At 47.7% G+C, this 19,090-nt stretch overlaps 1 protein-coding gene across 2 annotated transcripts in view; it reads right to left on the bottom strand.

The window, feature by feature from the left end:
- ZNF610 (zinc finger protein 610) overlaps nt 1-19,090 on the bottom strand; it is a 28,512-nt gene that overhangs the window by 5,412 nt on the left and 4,010 nt on the right. Inside the window, exons 2-6 of one of the 2 annotated variants that reach the window (XM_017864674.1) lie at nt 16,726-17,138; nt 16,359-16,476; nt 5,265-5,502; nt 3,677-3,758; nt 200-326 (exon numbers count right to left, since the gene is read on the bottom strand). In XM_017864674.1, coding sequence (XP_017720163.1) covers nt 200-326; nt 3,677-3,739 — 190 coding nt within the window. In that variant the 5' untranslated portion in view covers nt 3,740-3,758; nt 5,265-5,502; nt 16,359-16,476; nt 16,726-17,138. Of the gene's footprint in view, nt 1-199; nt 327-3,676; nt 3,759-5,264; nt 5,503-8,277; nt 8,780-16,358; nt 16,477-16,725; nt 17,139-19,090 lie in introns of those variants that run through there. The other variant, XM_017864676.1, reaches the window with a different exon arrangement.

Genomic DNA, 19,090 nt, shown 5'->3' on the forward strand with positions numbered 1-19,090 from the left:
CAATGACGTATCATGAAGGGGGCAGAACATCTGAAGAAAGGACACATTTCAAATCCAGAGAGCATAATAGAGCGTTTCATTTGAGTCAACAAGGTTTCTACCTCAGTTAAGCAATTTAGGGGCTCCCAAGAGGCAACCAAGAGAAAATGCAAAGACAGATTAGAGCAGATCCCGGCTTCTGGAGGGAAGGTATCCTCACCCAGAGAGACCAGGTTCCTGTAGTTCTCCAACATCACGTCTCTGTACAAAGCCCTCTGTCCAGGGTCCAGGCATTTCCACTCCTCCTGAGAGAATTCGATGGCCACGTCCATGAATGTCAAGTGTCCCTAAAATGAGGACCACATTGTTTGCAACACTAAAAATTTATAAATTGTATGCAATTTAGTTTATAAACATTTTTGAATATTAAGCTATTGAAAATGGCAGATCATTAAAAAACATAGAAACTTCAACTCCAATCTCTAGTAAATACCCACATTCAAAATATATAGTATTTTAAAATTCAGATGGGGTTTTACTAGGTTGCCCAGAAAGATCTCAAACTCCTGGATTCAAGGGAAGAGCTTAATCCTTCCCCAGCCTCCCAAGAAGGTGGGATTATAGGCATACACCACTAACCCTGCCCTACAAATACACTTTTGTCCATTAAAATTTACATATGTAGGTATTAGCAAAAGCCAATGGAGTTTATTGATTTATTTCATTAATAAAACAGTGATACATGACACAAAATTTAAGAATATTATACACTAATTTAACAAATAGGATGGGCGCAGTGGCTCACACCTGTAATTCCAGCACTCTGGAAGGCCAAAGCAGATGGATCACCTGAGGTTAGGAGTTTGAGATGAGCCTGGCCAACACGGTGAAACCCCGTCTCTACTAAAAATACAAAAATTAGCCAGGCATGGTGCTGGGCGCCTGTAATGCCAACTACTTGGGAAGCTGAGACAGGAGAATTGCTTGAACCTGGGAGACGGAGGTTGCGGTGAGCCGAGATCGTGCCATTGCACTCCAGCCTGGGCGACAAGAGTGAAACTCCATCTCAAAAAACAAACAAACAAACAAATAAAGGTCATAGAAAATATCTCAGCAGCACATACCTTAAGACATTACTAGATAATTAATACTCAGGCCAAGAATGAAATTGGAAAACAAACAAAAGAAGAAACATTATATTAAACAAGAACATCTCATAAAATATCATAATCAACATTAAACATGGGATGCATTTCCTCTAATTTAAGGCCAGGAAAAGGGTGCTGGTCTGTGCTGCAGCCAATCACCACTGCACAGGATGCCAGAGCAGGGACCAGAAGCAGTGAAAAAAACAGGAAAAAAAAAAAAGTGGGGCTAGGAGGCAGGAAAAAGCAGGATCTGTTAGAACTAACGAATGACAGGATTGTAACCTAAACAAAGAATGCCATTTAGGCATTTTAACTAATACGAATATATTGAAAACCAGTTTTGACCGGGCACGGTGGCTCACGTCTGTAATCCCAGCACTTTGGGAGGCCACGGTGGGCAGATAACCTGAGGTGGGGAGTTCAAGACCAGACTGATCAACACAGAGAAACCCGTCTCTACTAAAAATACAAAATTAGCCGGGCATCATGGTGCATGCCTGTAATCCCAGCTACTCGGGAGGCTGAGGCAGAAGAATTGCTTGAACCCGGGAGATAGAGGTTGCAGTGAGCCGAGTTCACGCCATTGCACTCCAGCCTCAGCAACAAGAGTAAAACACTCCATCTCAAAAAAAGAGAAAGAAAACAAGTTTCCATCTTTAGCAGCACTAATTATAAATGACACACACACAAGAAACATCCTACCTCTCCCTTAGCAAATATACATGGCCCCTAACTAAAGGACATTCCAGACCTGTGTACGAAATCCGCAACTCTACTAACAGAGTAATGTCAGCAAGATAGAGGAATACGAAGCCACAGACCTTTCTGTCCCCATGGAGACAAAAATTAAACAATACACAGACCAATTGGCTTTGTGAGAAATCCAGAAGGCCCTTAGCAAGTTCCTGCACCCCAAAGAAGCTCCAAGTCAACCTGCTGGGAGCCCAGCGGGAAAATGCATGAACACATTAGCCCGAGCCCCTGGTCAGGCACGATGTGCCATCATCCAGAGGAAACCACAAACTCCAGACTTCTCCTGAGAGACAATGTTCTGTCTTGGTTGAAGAGAAGCTCTGAAGTAACAGGACCCCAGATCAGGAAGCCACTGAGAACAAAGGCACCAGCATAAACCAGAGCCTGCAGTAACGCAGGCAGACACTAGGTGGCGGTGTGGACCCCAGCATCCTATGGCCTCACACAGGCTGCAGAGCAGGTGCAGAAAGGGGAGCTCCTGAGCAGAACCTGGTCACCTTCTTCAGTGAGGAGGTGACAAACAAAGTCCAGAGAGGACACATGGCAGACAAAGCTCAGGACCTCCAGAGACTCCTCCTGGGCTGACCGGTGCGCGTGGTCCCTGAACCACGCCAAGCACAAAACACAAGAGAGGTGACTGATTTATTTTCTTTTTCTTTTTCTTATGAGACAGAGTCTCGCTCTGTCGCTCAGGCTGGAGTGCAATGGCGCAATCTCGACTCACTGAAACCTCCGTCTCCTGGGTTCAAGGGATTCTCCTGCCTAAGCCTCCCGAGTAACTGGGATTACAGGTGTGCACCACCACGCCAGGATAATTTTGTATTTTTAGTAGAGACAAGGTTTCACTGTGTTAGCCAGGCTGGTCTGAAACTCCTGACTTCAGGTGATCTGCCCGCCTCGGCTTCCCAAAGTGCTGGGATTACAGGCGTGAGCCACTGTGCCCGGCCAATGCTGTAAAAATAAACTTCTATAGGACTTGCTCTCGCTCTTGACACAGAGCTGACAGCAGTGGGTCGCCAGTGAGATGCAAGAAGGGTGGGACACCGCACAGGGCAGGGCAGGGGAGACTTGGTATTTGATGGCCTAAGCTGCACGTTTGGTGTCTTCTATAAAACAAATATATACATAATTTGATGTTTAACATAAAAAATACAACGATAATTGCTGGAACAAGAATGAATATAATTTCCACCTCTTTAATGACAAAAAAATTCTGCTTCAATCTCTGTGCAAAATTACAGCTTTTTTTCACCTAACCCAGATGCTGTACAAGACTCCCTGCAGGAATACCACTCTCCATGGGAGGGGCGTGCTGAGAAAGAAGAATGTCCTCTCTGAACCAAGCCAGACACAAGAAAGTAGGAAAGGTGTTTAGCTTCAAATGTAGTAAAAATCAGACAGAAAATATTTCTCCTTCCTGAACTCCTTTTCCAGAACTTACCAGGTACTTGTGCACATTAATACGTGACTTCCATTGGCAGCTGCTCTAATCCTGGTCCACAGAGAGCTGACAGTGCATCCAGATGTGGCCCCTGAACAATCCCTGCTGCCCAACAGCACTGACACCACGGGACCCTCACCCCGTGTCCATCCATGTCTGGTGTGAGCCCTTCCCAGGCCCATGCCCAGTGCCGCCTCTTCCCAAGTTCATGTCACTGGGTCATGAGAGATAGAAGCTAAGCGCGATGAGAGGGACTGAGCGAAGGCACGGGTGAGTGTGAGCAAACCTGTCAGGCAGGACGCTTCAGACATTTCAGAAAGAAACAGAGAACAATCCGCCGAGAGTATCAGTTTACCTGAGGAAGAGCCATCCCTGACTCCTTTGCTTTCCTCTTCCGGGCTTCTTCATCACATAGCATGACTGTTTAGAAGTCAATCCTAAATGTCAAAAATAGGCTGATTACTGCTCAGAATCAACACATTGCCCTTCCTGTGCCACAACCACACACACAGGTTAGACCTCACCCTGTGGAAAGATATCCTCTGCTGCCCACTGCACCAGAGTTGATGCAGGGACAAGAAACTCCTACCAGGAGAACGAGTGAAGTTTTTACTCTTTTATTCAGGACTCGCTCCCCTCCTGGAGAAGCCCGCATGCACGCCGCAGCAGTAGGGAGCAGGGGTGGACTGAGCTGCCTCATTCAGGGAACAGACCCAGCTGTGACCAAACTCAATGGAGAGCACAGCCCCCCTCCCCTCTCTGTGGAGCCCAGGCTCGTGTAATCCCTCAGAACTGGAGGACAGAGAGCCTTGGTGCTCAGCGCCAGACACAGAACACAGTGGAATCTCCTTATCCATGGGGGATATGTTCCAACATGCCCAGTGGATGCCTGCAACCTCAAACAGTACTGACCTCTATTGACTCCACTTAAATTATGCATGTAACAGCTTCTCACTGGCATATCCAAATTGCCAGTATCAATATTCACATGCTTGGGGAATACTATTAAGTAAAATAAGGGTTAAGCAAAAGGACTGAGATACCCCAAAAGTAGACCAGATCAAAAAGAAGACTATTCACTGACTAACAGGCAGAGTCTACACTCGGCCCTCAGGATTTCTAGGGCCCAAATCCAAGGATTCAACCAACGACTGACTGAAATAATTACAAAAAAAAGGGGAAAGAAACCAAAAATTAACACAATGAAAATAACACAAGAAAACAACAGAGTAGCCGGGCGCGGTGGCTCACGCCTGTAATCCCAGCACTTTGGGAGGCCGAGGCGGACGGATCACGAGGTCATATCGAGACCATCCTGGCTAACACGGTGAAACCCCGTCTCTACTAAAAATACAAAAAACTAGCTGGGCTCGGTGGCGGGTGCCTGTAGTCCCAGCTGCTCCGGAGGCTGAGGCAGGAGAATGGCGTAAACCCGGGAGGCGGAGCTTGCAGTGAGCTGAGATTGCGCCACTGCACTCCAGCCTGGGCGACAGAGCGAGACTCCGTCTCAAAAAAAAAAAAAAAAAAAAGAAAAAAAAAGAAAACAACAGAGTATAACAACTATATAGCATTTATAAGTTTCATTAATCCATTATAAGTAATCAAGAGATTTTTTAAAGTCTATGGGAGGATGTGTGTAATTTATATGCAAACACAGTCATGCACTGCTTAGTAACGGGACCTGTTCTGCGAAATGTGTTTTCAGACCATTTCATTATAGACTGCACGACATAAACCAAGATAGTATAGTCTACTACACATCTAGGGTATATGGTATAGCCTATCGCTAAAAACCTGCACATCATGTTATGTACTGAATACTACAGGCAACTGTGACACAGTGGTATGTACTTGGAAATAAAAACATGTCTCAACATAGAAAAGGTACAGTACTAATATGATATAAATGTTTAAAAAATGGTACATCTGTCTAGGGCACTTACCATGAATGGCGCTTGCAGGACTAGAAATTGCTCTGGATGAGTCGGTGAGTGTGTGGTGACCGAATGTGATGGCCTACGATATAACTGTGTACTACTGTAGATTTTACAAATACTGAATACTCAGCCAGGCGTGGTGGCTCATGCCTGTAATCTCAGCACATTTGGAGAACGAGGCAGGTGGACTGCTTGAGCCCAGAAGTTCGAGACCAGTTTGTGCAACATGGCGAGACTCCTGTGTCTACAAAACAAAAATACAAAAAATAAGTTGAGGCACAGTGGAACACACCTGTAGTCCCAGCTACCCAGGAGGCTGGGGTGGGACGATCACCTGAACTTAAGAGGTTGAGGCTGCAGTGAGCCATAATCGCACCACTGCATTCCAGCCTGGGCAACAGTGTGAGAGGCTGTCCCAAAAATAAACATGTACATACATACTTACTGTATATTTAGGCTACACTAACATAAAAAATATTTTTTTCTCAATAACAAATTAACCTCAGCTTACTGTAACTTTTTGACATCATGAACTTCTAAATTTAACTTTTTGACTTTTTTTTTTTTTTTTTTGAGACGGAGTCTCGCTCTGTCACCCAGGCTGGAGTGCAGTGGCCGGATCCCAGCTCACTACAAGCTCCGCCTCCCGGGTTCCCGCCATTCTCCTGCCTCAGCCTCCAGAGTAGCTGGGACTACAGGCGCCCGCCACCTCGCCCGGCTAGTTTTTTTTTTTTTTTTTTGTATTTTTTTAGTAGAGACAGGGTTTCACCATGTTAGCCAGGATGGTCTCGATCTCCTGACCTCGTGATCCGCCCATCTCGGCCTCCCAAAGTGCTGGGATTACAGGCTTGAGCCACTGCACCTGGCCAACTTTTTGACTTTTATAATAACATTTAGCTTAAAACACACATTATATAGCTGTACAAAAATATTTGTCTTTATATCTTTATTCTGTAAGCTTTTTCCCATTAAAAAAAATTTTTTTTCCCCATTTAAACTTTTTGTCAACAACCAGGACACAAACACATACATTAACCTAGGCCTACACAGGGTCGGGGCCATCAATGTCATTGTCTTCCAGTGCCATATCTTGTCCCATTGGAAGGTTCTCAGGGGCAATAATATGTATGGAGCTGTCATCTGGGATAACAATGCCTTCTTCTGGATACCTTTTGAAGAACTTGCCTGAGGCTCTTCTAGGTGAGGAGGCACTCCTTTCAGAAATATGTCTGTGGTGTGAATCTGAAAGTCAGCTGAGGGCCTGGTGCAGTAGCTCAAGCCAGTAATCCCCGCACTTTGGGAGGCTGAGGCGGGCAGATCATGAGGTCAAGAGATTGAGACCATCCTGGCCAACATGGTGAAACCCCATCTCTACTAAAAATACAAAAATTAGCTGGGAGTGGTGGCGCACGCTTGTAGTCCCAGCTACTTGGGAGGTTGAGCCAGGAGAGTTGTTTGAACCCGGGAGGTGGAGGTTCCAGTGAGCCGAGACCACACCACTGCACTCCAGCCTGGTGACAGAGCAAGACTCGGTCTCAAAAAAAAAAAAAAAATCAGCTGATTAGGAAATGAGATAGGAAGAAAAATATCCATGGTGGTTGACTTGCTTATTTTTTCTTCCTAAATGTTATTGTGAGCAGTTAATGCACCATAAACTTTCCTTTCCATTAATAAACATCTTCTGGGGTTGGGTGCGGTGGCTTACTCCTGTAACCCCAGAACTTTGGGAGGCCGAGGCAGGCGGATCACACCAGGTCAAGAGTTTGAGACTAGCCTGGCCAAAATGGTGAATCCCCATCTCTACTAAACATACAAACATTAGGCTGGGTGCTGTGGCTCATGCCTGTAATCCCAGCACTTTGGGAGGCCGAGGCGGGCAGATCACAAGGTCAGGAGTTTGACACCAGCCTGACCAACATGGTGAAACCTCGTCCCTACTAAAAATACAAAAATTAGCTGGGCATGGTGGCATACGCCTGTAATCCCAGCTACTTAGGAGGCTGAGGCAGGAGAATTGCTTGAACCTGGGAGGCTGAGGTTGCAGTGAACCAAGCCTGGGTAACAGAGTGACACTCCATCTCAAAAAAAACAAAAAAAATACAGACATTAGCCGGGCGTAATGGCAGGCACCTATAATCCCAGCTACTCAGGAGGCTGAGGCAGGAGAATCGCTTGAACCTGGGAGGCTGAGGTTGCAGTGTGCTGAGCCTGGGTAACAGAGTGAGACTCCATCTCAAAAAAAAAAAAAAAAAAAAATTAGCCGGGCATAATGGCAGGCACCTGTAATCCCAGCTACTCAGGAACCTGAGGCAGGAGAATCGCTTGAACCTGGGAGGCTGAGGTTGCAATGAGCCGAGCCTGGTAACAGTGAGGGGGACCTTTTTTTTCATCTCAAAAAAAAAATACGGCACGGGCAAAGGTGGCCTCAAGCTGTAATCCAGCATTTGCGAGGCCAGACGGACGAGGATCACAAAGAGGTGCAGAGGCAGCCAGCCGAGGACTACACGGTGAAACCCCGTCTTACTAAAAAATACAAAAATCTAGCGGCGACGGCTATGAGTCCCAGCTACTCGGGAGGCTGAGGCAGGAGAGAATGGCGTAAACCCGGGAGCGGAGCTTGCAGTGGCTGAGATCCGGCCCTGCACTCCGCCGGCGACAGAGTGAACTCCGTCTCAAAAAAAAAAAAAAAAAAATACAAACATTAGCCAGGCGTAATGGCAGGACCTATAATCCCAGCTACTCAGGAGGCTGAGGCAGGAGAATCACTTGAACCCAGGAAGCAGAGATTGCAGTGAGCCAAGATCACACTACACTCCAGTCTGGGTGACAGAGCAAGACCCTGTCTGAAAAAATAAGATAAATAAATAAACAAACAAACAAACACCTTTTGGTGTTGGAGTTCATGTTTTCAAACTTTTAAAGAAGCTTGTTGAGGTCTGTACCAGTTTCTGCTAAACCCTTCACTGTGAAATTTCCTGGATTTTTTTTTTTCTTTTCCTTCACTTTCCTATCCTCTCACCTCTTCTTCAGCTATGGGTTCTTGTATCAGTTCCAACAACTTATTCGTCCATTCCTCATGAACCACCTCTAGGAGCATCACAGTGTCATCCTCACCCACAGCCAGGTTAAAGCTGCCTGGCAAAGATCCAGGTTTGTTTCCCCTAGCATCACCACAGACACAAGGAATGCACTGCACTATGACGTCATGACTGCTCTGCTGTAGCTAGGCAACAGGAATTTTTCAGCTCCAGTGTAACAGTGTAATCTTATGGAACCAACATCATAGATTTGATCATTGACGAAAATGTCATTATGCAGTGTATGGCTGTACTGCGCAACTTTACATAAAGGACTTGAAGATCACCTGACTTTGGTATCCTCAGGGGTCATGGAAGTAATCCCTCTGATACTGAGGGATGACTGTACTGCCTAGATATACCAGAAAAGGAGATGATTCAAGTCCTAGGCGAAAGAGAGTGGGACTGGCTGGGTACAGTGGCTCACACCTGTAATCCTAGCACTTTGGGAGGCCAAGGTAGGTGGATTGCCTGAGCTCAGGAGTTCAAGACAAGCCTGGGCAACATGGTGAAACTCTATCTCTACTAAAAGTACAAAAAATTAGTGAGGTATGGTGGTACATGCCTGTAATCCCAGCTACTTGGGAGGCTGAGGCATGAGAATCGCTTGAACCCGGGAGGCAGAGGTTGCGGTGAGCCGACATTGTGCCACCGCACTCCAGCCTGGGCGATGGAGTGAGACTCCTCAGAAACAGAGTGGGACAGTGCTAGATTTCAGCACACTACTTGGAACAGTGGAAAATTTAAAAGTTGTGCATTCTTCATTTTTGGAACTTTCTGTGTAATATTTTCAGACCACAGTTAAACTCGAGTATCAAGAAATCCAACCAGCAGATAGGGAGCAACTACTATAGCATCAACTTTAAATATTAGGCCTGGCCTCCACCTAAGTATTGAAATTAGAATCTCTGTTAAGGACGCACAAGAGATGTTTCTGCAAAATGCCTCAGCACTCAAATGTGAAGCTAGGGCTGAGCTCCACCCAGAGGGGTTGAGCCCAGCGCAGTCCCCCGCTTGTGGCTCTTCGCTCCCCTTGGGCCCTTGCTGTCACCATGATCCAGACAGTGGCAGGAAAAGGGAAAGAAATAAACACAGAACTTCAAAATGGAGGAGAGTTGGGGTGGGGCCAGGCTGGAGTGTTAAATTGGGGGCTACTGGGGGGGGTCACAGAATCCTAAGAAGGTACTACCAGAAAAAAGGCCTGGAGAAGGAAGGGTGTTTTTCACCTGCAGCTGAGGGGCCAGAGAGTTCCAGGCAGAGGGACAGCCCAGATGAAGCCTCTGAGGGAGGAGAAACCTGGGCCCCCTGTAATGTAGGTTTCAAATAATTCCACTTACATAGTTTGCTACATGAATGACGTGTGTGCTGTGATAAGAACTTGGGTGCGCTCCTCCTTCCTTCATGAGTGATGCATCACCCCTTAGCAGCCCCCATAGATAAGAAATGGAGTAAACTTCCCTCCCACTCCACAGAATGTGGTTGGACTCCCCCCTCCCCTGGAGAATGTTATATGGCACTTTCTCAGACCCCATATACGAGATTCTGACCTCAACTACTGGAATTCAAAATACACGGAAATTCAAGAGGTTGACAGTCACTGTGAGAGCCGAGGCTGTGGCACACTCTGCTGTCAGGGGCCTCTCTGAAGACCTGTAGGCTATACTGAGAGGTGGCTGCATGTCAGCTGTTCTCCAGTGATCACACCGTTAGCCTTCAAGGTGACCTCAGAAGCCTCGACCAACACCAGCACTGCCCTCTAGCGGGCATGTATGGACATGACCTGTTCTTGCGGGTCTCCACTGGGCTGGATGCCATTTCTCCCAAGAAACTGCTTCTATCAATGTACAACTCAGACATTAACTGTACTTTTCCATATAGGCCTGTTTCCATCCTAACCGAGCAAATACATTTTTTTTTTTTGAGACAAAAATCTCATTCTGTCACCCAGGCTGAAGTGCAATGGCACGATATCAGCTCGCTGCAACCTCTGCCTCCCAGGTTCAAGCAATTCTCCTGCCTCAGCCTCCCAGAGTAGCTGGGACTACAGGCGGCCGCCACCACGCCCGGCTAATTGTGTGTGTGTGTGTTTGCGAGACAGGGTCTCACTCTGTCGCACAGGCTGGAGTGCAGGGCGTGATCTTGGCTTACTGCAACCTCTGCCCCCTGGGTTCAAGCGATTTGCCTGCCTTAGCCCAAGTAGCTGTGATTACAGGAGTGTAAATAAACGTGTGATTTATTGTTTGTATTATAAATGAAAACACAAATAAGAAAATATCTCCTATTTTTAAAAACATTTGACAGGTTTACTTAATCCCCAGAAAGTACAGGGTGTCCCTCACCCGAGATGTGCAGGACTGCTGGGGCAAGGTGTTTGGGGGGTTCAGGGAGTATCTTTTGGACATATGAAGGTGGAGATGCCTGTGGATGCCCCAGCAGAGATGTCCAGAATGCGAGTGGACACAGGATTCTGGAATTCAGGGGAGAGGCGTGGGTGGAGAGGGAAAACTGAGACAGGAAGGTGGTGTTTTGAAGCCGTAAGATGAGATCATAAGGAAAGGTAGAGGGTGTGGGCAGAGAGAACAGGTTTAAGGACTAAATTGTGGGACACTCTCATATTCACAGAAGACAGTTCAGGAGACATGAAGGTGATGACAAAAATGTTAAACAGGGACCAGGCGTGGTGGCTCACCCCTGTAATCCCAGCACTTTGGGAGGCCGAGGCGGATGGATCACGAGGTCAGGAGTTCAAGACCAGCCTGGCCAACACAGTGAAACCCTGTCTCTACTAAAAATACAAAAATGAGCCAGGTGTGGTGGCACGTGCCTGTAGTCCCAGCTCGGGACTACACAAGAGGCTGAGGAGGGAGAATTGCTTAAACCCGGGAGGCGGGGCCGGGCGCGGTGGCTCAAGCCTGTAATCCCAGCACTTTGGGAGGCGCGGAGGCGGGCGGGGGATTTCACGAATGCAGGAGAATCGAGGCATCCTGGTAACACGGGTGAAACCCCGTGTGTACTAAAAAAAAGAGGAGCATACAGAACTAGCCGGGCGAGGTGGCGGCGCCACCTGCTAGTTCCCAGCTACTCGGCGAGGCCCTTGAGGCAGAATGGGGTGGAAAACCGGGAGGCGGAGGTTGCCAGTTGAGCCTTGAGGATCTGCTCAAAGTGCACTCCAATTCTTTGCGGTGACAGACGCCGAGACTCCGTCTCAAAAAAAAAAAAAAAAAAAAAAAACCCAGGAGGCGGAGGCTTGCCAGTGAGCTCATGCCACTACACTCCAGCCTGGGTGACAGAGTATGACTCCGTCTCAAAAAAAAAAAAAAAAAAAGTTAAACAGATTTTTTAAATTATGAAGAACCTCTTCAAAGCCAAGAAAAAAGAAGAGGAAGTGATTGGCTGTGCAAATTGCTGCTGACAGGGAAAGACAGACGAGGACAAAAATTTAAAAACTGTAGTAAGCCTGGTGCAGGGGCTCATCCCTGTAATTCCAGAGCTCTGGGAGCACAGAAGAGGGGTACTTCCTAGATGAAGAAATGCAGTTAATATTTTTTGTTTTAAAGATAGAAGGAAAATAAAGCCTTTATTGTATGTAGGAGTGTGTTTTAATGAATGATGCCTCCATCTGGGTACATTTTGGGAGGCTGAGGTGGGAAAATCACTTGAGCTCAGGAGTTTAAGACCAGTCTGGACAACACAGCAAGACCCTAACTCTACAAAAAATCAAAATATTAGCATGGCACAGTGGCACGAACCTGTAGTCCCGGCTACCCGGGTGGCTGAGATAGGAGAATCGCTTGAGCCCAGGAAATTGAGAGCAGCTTAGGCAACATAGCAAGACCCCAACTCTACGAAAAAAAACAAAATATTAGCAGCATACTGGCATGCGCCTGTAGTCCCAGCTATTCAGGAAGCTGAGGTGGAAGAATTGTTTGAGCCCAGGAGGTCGAGGTTACAGTGAGCTATAGATTATGCCACTGCACTCCAGCCTGGGAGACAGAGCAAGACTCTGTCTCAAAAACAAATAAATAAGTAAATAAATAAAAATATTAGCCAGGCATAGTGGTACATGCCTGTAGTCCTACCTACTAGGGAGACTGAGGCAGGAGGATCATTTGAGCCTAGGAGTTCGAGGTTACAGTGAGCTATGACTGCCTCACTGCACTCCAGCCTGTGCAACAGAGTGAGACCCCATCCCTTAAAAAAATAAATAATTAATTAAAAATAAATTTAGGGGCCAGTCGCGGTGGCTCATGCCTATAAACCCAGCACTTTGGGAGGCCGAGGCAGGCAGATCACAAGGTCAAGAGATCGAGACCATCCTGGCCAACATGGTGAAACCCCGTCTCTACTAAAAATATAAAAATTAGCCAGGCGTGGTGGTGTGCGCTTGTAATCCCAGCTACTCAGGAGGCTGAGGCAGGAAAATCGCTTGAACCCGGGAGGCAGAGGTTGCAGTAAGCTGAGATCATGCCACTGCACTCCAGTCTGACAACAGAGCGAGTCTCTGTCTCAAAAAAAATAAAAATAAAAAATAAAATTAAAAAAATAAAAATAAATTTAGAAACAGGTAGGTCGCTGGAGCAATGGAATGGGTGGATGCGATAACTTGATTAGATGGGGTCAACCAAGAACTGGGGGCAAGAATTGAAGACAGAATATAAACAAGATTTTAGTGTACTGTGATCTTAAAATAGAGCATGCAAGAGGGATACTTACTGCAGGGAGAAATGTAAATACAGTGTTTTTTGTTTTAAAGAGTGAAGAATGGAAAGAAAATAAAGGCTTCAGCGAGTGAGTATGTGAGTGTGTGTGTGTTTTAATGGGCAATACCTCCACTTCAGTACGCTGACCAAAACAATTTCCTAGGCCAGGAGCAGTGGCTCCCGCCTGTAGTCCCAGCATTTTGGGAGGCCAAGGCGGGCAGATCACCTGAGGTCAGGAGTTCGAGACCAGCCTGGCCAACATGGTGAAACCCCGTCCTTACTAAAAATACACAAATTAGCCGGGCGTGGTGGCACATGCCTACAGTCCCAGATACTTGGGAGGCTGAGGCAGGAGAATCGCTTGAACCCAGGAGGCAGAGGTTGTCGTGAGTGGAGACTGCGCCATTGCACTCCAGCCTGGGTGACAGAGCGAGACTCCATCTCAAAAAATATTAATAATAATAATGATAATTTTATAGACAAAAAATTAATGATACCATGAGGAAGGATGTCATGCCATTCTGGGACTGTGAGTGGGACTGGCACGTGGTGCACAATCTCAGTATCAGCAGCAGCCAGGAGCAGGGACAGATCATTCCCAGTCACTACTGAGTAGGCATCACAGGCCCTGAGACTGGTGAGAGGGCCAAGTCTCTTCCCTTCACTGTTTGAGGTAAGAAAAAAACATAGTGTTTTTACTACGCTCATATGTAGCACAGAATACTACACCGCTCATCACCAAAATGTGTGTTTTCCCCAAGTTTGAGACGGAGTTTCACTGTCGCCCAGGCTGGAGTGCAGTGGCGCGGTCTCAGCTCACCACAACCTCCGCCTCCAGGGTTCAAGCGATTCTCCTGCCTCAGCCTCCCGAGTCGCTGGGATTACAGACCCATGCCACTACGCCCAGCTAATTTTTGTATTTTTGTATTTTTCAGCATGTTGGCCAGGCTAGTCTTGAACTCCTGACCTCAAGTGATCTGCCCAAATCACCCTCCCAAAGTGTTGGGATTACAGGCGTGAGCCACCGTGTCTGGCCCATGCTGACCAGTTCTGTGGCATGCTCGCAGCTGTGTGTCCCACAAGTTAACTCAATTTTGATACTGTCTACCTGGAGACAGGTACAGATTCCACAGGTTAAAGACGCAGTGCCACATGGCTGCCCCTCAGTTTAGATGCAGATAAAAAGCACGATTTTCAGCCAGGACCAGTGGCTCGCGCCTGTAATCCCAGCACTTTGGGAGACCGAGGCGGGTGGATCGCCTGAGGTCAGGAGTTCAAGACCAGTCTGAACAACATGGAGAAACCCCGTCTCTATTAAAAATACAAGGTTAGCCAGGCACGGTGGCGGGTACCTGTAATCCCAGCTACTGGAGAGGCTGAGGCAGGAGAATCGCTTGAACCCGGGAGGCGATGGTTGTGGTGAGCCAAGATGGCACCATTGTATGCCAGCTGGGGCAACAAGAGCGAAACTCCGTCTCAAAAAAACAAAAACAAAACAAACAAACAAAAAGCATGCTTACTAAGAGCCCCTCCTTTTTTTTTTTTTTGAGATACAGTCTCCCTCTTACCCAGGCTGGAGTGCAGTGGTGCAATCTTGGCTCACTGCAACCTCCACCTCTTGGGATCAAGAGATTCTTGTGCCTCAGTCAAGTAGGTGGGATTACAGGCACCCGCCACCATGCGTAGCTAATTTTTGTATTTTTAGTAGAGACGGGGTTTCACCATGTTGGCCAGGCTGGTCTTGAGCTCCTGACCTTAAGTAATCTGCCCACCTTGGCTTCCCAAAGTGCTGGGATTACAAGCGAGAGCCACTGCACCTGGCCCAAAAGCCCCTCATTTTGATTAGTTTGCTAGGAAGGCTCTTCCATCTGGCTGTTCATCTGTATCCTTTGTAATATTGTTTGTAACAAATGGGTGAAACTAAGAAAAAGTTTCCCTGAGTTCTGTGAACCACTCTAGCAAATTCACAAAATGTGAGGAAAGGGTCATGGGAACCCCCAGTTTATAGGTGGCTAGTCACAAGGTTGAGGTCCCAATCCAGGACTTGCAAGTGGCACCTGAAGTGGAAGAATGCCTGTGGAAGTGAGCTCTCAACCTGTAGAATCTGATGCTAACTCCACATAGATAGTGTTAGTGTGAAATTGAGTTACATTACAGAACACCCAGGTGGTGTCTGATGAATTGCTTGTTGGTGGGAAGTAATCCCCACACATTTTGGTGACCAGAGACGCGGCATTCTGTGTTGGGTGTTCACTATTGTGTTGATTGTAAGCGCAGGAAAGACGCTATGGTTTTTGTTTCTATCTTATCCACTCACCCACACCTGAATGAGGCAAGTCACTGCCCTCTGGCTGAATAGGGATTGTGAATAGAAGCTAACCTGTGATGCCAAGAATTATAAAATGCACTTGCCTTATAGGCAGGAACTTTGCAGGTCTCATCTTCATCTGTACTTTTGAAATAAATTTTATACTTATTAGATTACAATTACAGAAATCAGTATATCACAACTTAATCATAATATTCAATCAACTCATCGCTCATCTGCACTCAGGGTGCCCCTCTTTGGTCATTAGCATATGTTTCCCTCCCTCATTCTGTACCTCTCTTTCATTCTCACCTTCTTTCTACCGCTTTTTTTTCACTTCATTTTTCCCGTAGGAATTGGCTTACTTTTCCGCCCCTCTCTTCTCCTGTTGTTTCCCACCCTCTTCCCCTCTATTCCTTCTCTTTCATTTGTTCTGCTCCATTCCGGCAATTTGTTTTACCCCTTGTTCCTCTTTGTGTTCAATTTTTGATTGTCCCCAATTTCCATTCTGCCTATTTCTTGCCCTCCCTATCTCTGCTTCCTCTCTGTTTTCCCTGTTAATTCCCTCTTCCCTGCTACACTCACTTGTCCCCACTCTCTGGCGCCCCCGGATCCCAGGCCTCCCCATGCTGTGGTTCTCCCTCTGCTCTCCTTGTCATCGGCTGCCCCCTCTTGCTGTCCCAGCACCACGCTGTTCCGTCTGCCCTGGCTCCAAATCCCTCCTCCTCTCCCAAACTCTCTGCGTGAGGAGGCTCCCCCTTTCTGCCCCGCTCTCTACCTTTCTGTCCTTCATCTCTCTGGACATCGAGCTTTTCTCTACATTTCTCCAGTTACTTTTCTCCCCCTGCTACGTTCTCGGCTTCATTCACTGTCTCTGTAAATCTCTCAGCTACTCTCTGCCGTCTGCTTATGGATCTGCCTCATGCTTCTTTTTCAAAATTTTTCTATTTCCTACCACTCTTCCACCATCTTTCTCCACATATTCATAGGGAGGAGAGTACAATAAGGTGCCCACCTCCGTCAAGAGCACATTTTTAGTGGGATGCAATTTGGGACGGAAGAATCCTGGATATCTTGAGACAGAAGTCACGTCCCCACACGGTCAGGAGTAGCGATGGCTGGGAAGGCGAGGCCTGGGGAGTAGGAAGCCCGGATCAAGGAAGAAAAGGATGGGGACTGAATTATTAGAGGCGTGTGGTGTCAAGGATCCCAGGACCCGGCACAGGACGCGGCCTCCCCCGCCAGGACTGGGGCTGCGGCCAGGTTGGGAGGCTCCCCGGGCAGGAATCCACCTTGCGGTGAGGACTTTTAAAAGCGCGGGGCAGAATGATGGGTCAGTAAAGGGTTTTAAGCAGAAAGGAGTCTCGAAAAACCGTGTTTACCTGGCCCAAGGCAGAACGACCGGGGACAGGACCCGTCGCCGAGCAATTTTAACACACAGGGAAGCGACCGCCGGACTCTCACGGAGACGCCTGAATTTACACGGGGTGGAGGGAGCGGTGCGGGAATTTCAAGGTCTGTGTTGACTCTCAGATCCCGGGTACAGAAGCGCGGGGGAGCTGGGAAGCCCAGACTGAATCTAAACAAAGGGAAACACGCGCTGCGGTGTGACCTTCTATCCACGCGATCCGCTTCCGGGTCTGCAAAAAACTGCGCGCGCCGCGTTGAGAGCAGGACGCAGCAGGACCGGGCAGGGCGGGGCGGGGCTTCGTTAGGCCACGCTCTCTGTGCCTCTGTTTTCCGGGTTTTGCTGGCAGTGAAGCTGGAGCAGCTCAGCCGTCTGCAAACTGGGATCCTGCCGGGGAAAAGCAACCTCAGTTGATGATTAGATCCAGGAAATTTCCTGCTATTAAAATGAATTTTAAGCCTGCCGTGGTGGCAGGCCCCTGTAGTCCCAGCGACTCGAGAGGCTGAGGCTGGAGGACCGCTTCAGCCCAAGAGTTCGAGTCTACACTGAGCTATCATGGCCACTGTACTCCAGCCTGGGCGTAGTGTAGACGCAGTGCTATATTCAGTGTAGACTCTGTCCTAAAATAAATAAGTAAATAAAAACTAATGTTAACAATTTAATTTAAAAGGCCTGGAATTCCCTGTGAAGACGATGCAAGTTAAAATGTGAAATGCAAAGCCCTGCCTGCGCAGCATGTGCGATTTCATGCTGACGACCCACGGAACAGAATAGAAATCTCCCTTTCCATCATCATCTCTATCTCCAGCACGGGAGAAAGATGTAGGCTGGGAGGTTAAGCCCGTCTACTCTTTTCACGTTCTTCTGCCTGCTTTAATTCTGACTGTGCTGGCACCCCAACTGAAGTGGGTCTGCCTTTCCCAGTCCACTGAGTCATCTCTAGAGTGCTCATCTCTAGAGAGTTTCCGAGGGTCAACGCCAAGCGCGTTGGAGGGTTACGGCCAACCCTGGGAATCCATGTTTACTTGGCCCAAGGTGGAACGCCCGGGACATCTCGCATCGCTCGACGTCGCTCGGCGGCATCTCCATCAGCATGACTGGGCGATGGATGGGTCCTGTCCCGGAAGGATGTTAGGCCACCAACTGCTTTTTTTTTTTTTTTTTTTTTTTTTTGAGACGGAGTCTCGCTCCACCTCCCGGGTTCACCCCATTCTCCTGCCTCAGCCTCCTGAGCAGCTAGGACCACAGGCACCCACCACCATGCCTGCCTAATTTTTTGTATTTTTAGTAGAGATGGGGTTTCACCGTGTTAGCCAGGATGGTCTCGATCTCCTGACCTCTTGATCCACCCGCCTCGGCCTCCCAAAGTGCTGGGATTACAGGAGTGAGCCACTGTGCCCGGCCCAACTGTTGCTTTTTTAAAAAGCAGTAACTTCTAAAAAATAGATGTAAATTACATTGTGTGTGTGTGTGTGTGTGTGTGTGTGTTTGAGACACAGTCTTGCTCTGTCGCCCAGGCTGGAGTGCAGTGACATGGTCTCAGCTCACTGTAGCCTCTGCCTCCCGGGTTCAAGCGATTCTCCAGCCTCAGCCTCCCAAGTAGCTGGGGTTACAGGCTTGCAGCACGGCGCTTGGCTAATTTTTGAATTTTTAGTCGAGACAGGGTTTCATCATGTTGGACAGGCTGGTCTCAAACTCCTGATCTCAGGTGATTCTCCTGCCTGAGACTGGTACAATTTATCTGTTAAATCATGTTTCATCTTACATTCTGTTTAGATTTTCTATCTCTACTACTGTCAAAATTGGTAGAGTATACTTTCCTAGAAAATTTGTTTCATCTGTTTCCAATCAATATTCATTGAATTTTATAAATTACTTTATTTTATTTTTGAGACAAAGTCTCACTCCAATGCCCAAGCTGGAGAGCAGTGGTGCGATCTTGGCTCACTGCAACCTCCACCTCCGGGGTACAAGCGATTCTCCTGCCTCAGCCTCCCGGGTAGCTGGGACTACAGGCATGTGCCACCATGCCCAGCTAAGTTTTTTTTTTTTTGAGACGGAGTCTCGCTCTGTCGCCCAGGCTGGAGTGCAGTGGCCGCATCTCAGCTCACTGCAAGCTCCGCCTCCCGGGTTTACGCCATTCTTCTGCCTCAGCCTCCCAAGTAGCTGGGACTACAGGCGCCCGCCAACTCGCCCGGCTAGTTTTTTGTATTTTTTAGTAGAGACGGGGTTTCGCCGTGTTAGCTAGGTTGGTCTCGATCTCCTGACCTCGCGATCCACCCGTCTCGGCCTCCCAAAGTGCTGGGATTACAGGCTTGAGCCACCGCGCCCGGCAAGTT

This window comes from Rhinopithecus bieti, unplaced genomic scaffold (assembly GCF_001698545.2).
Source record: "Rhinopithecus bieti isolate Rb0 unplaced genomic scaffold, ASM169854v2 scaffold_2723, whole genome shotgun sequence".
NCBI lineage: Eukaryota > Metazoa > Chordata > Mammalia > Primates > Cercopithecidae > Rhinopithecus > Rhinopithecus bieti.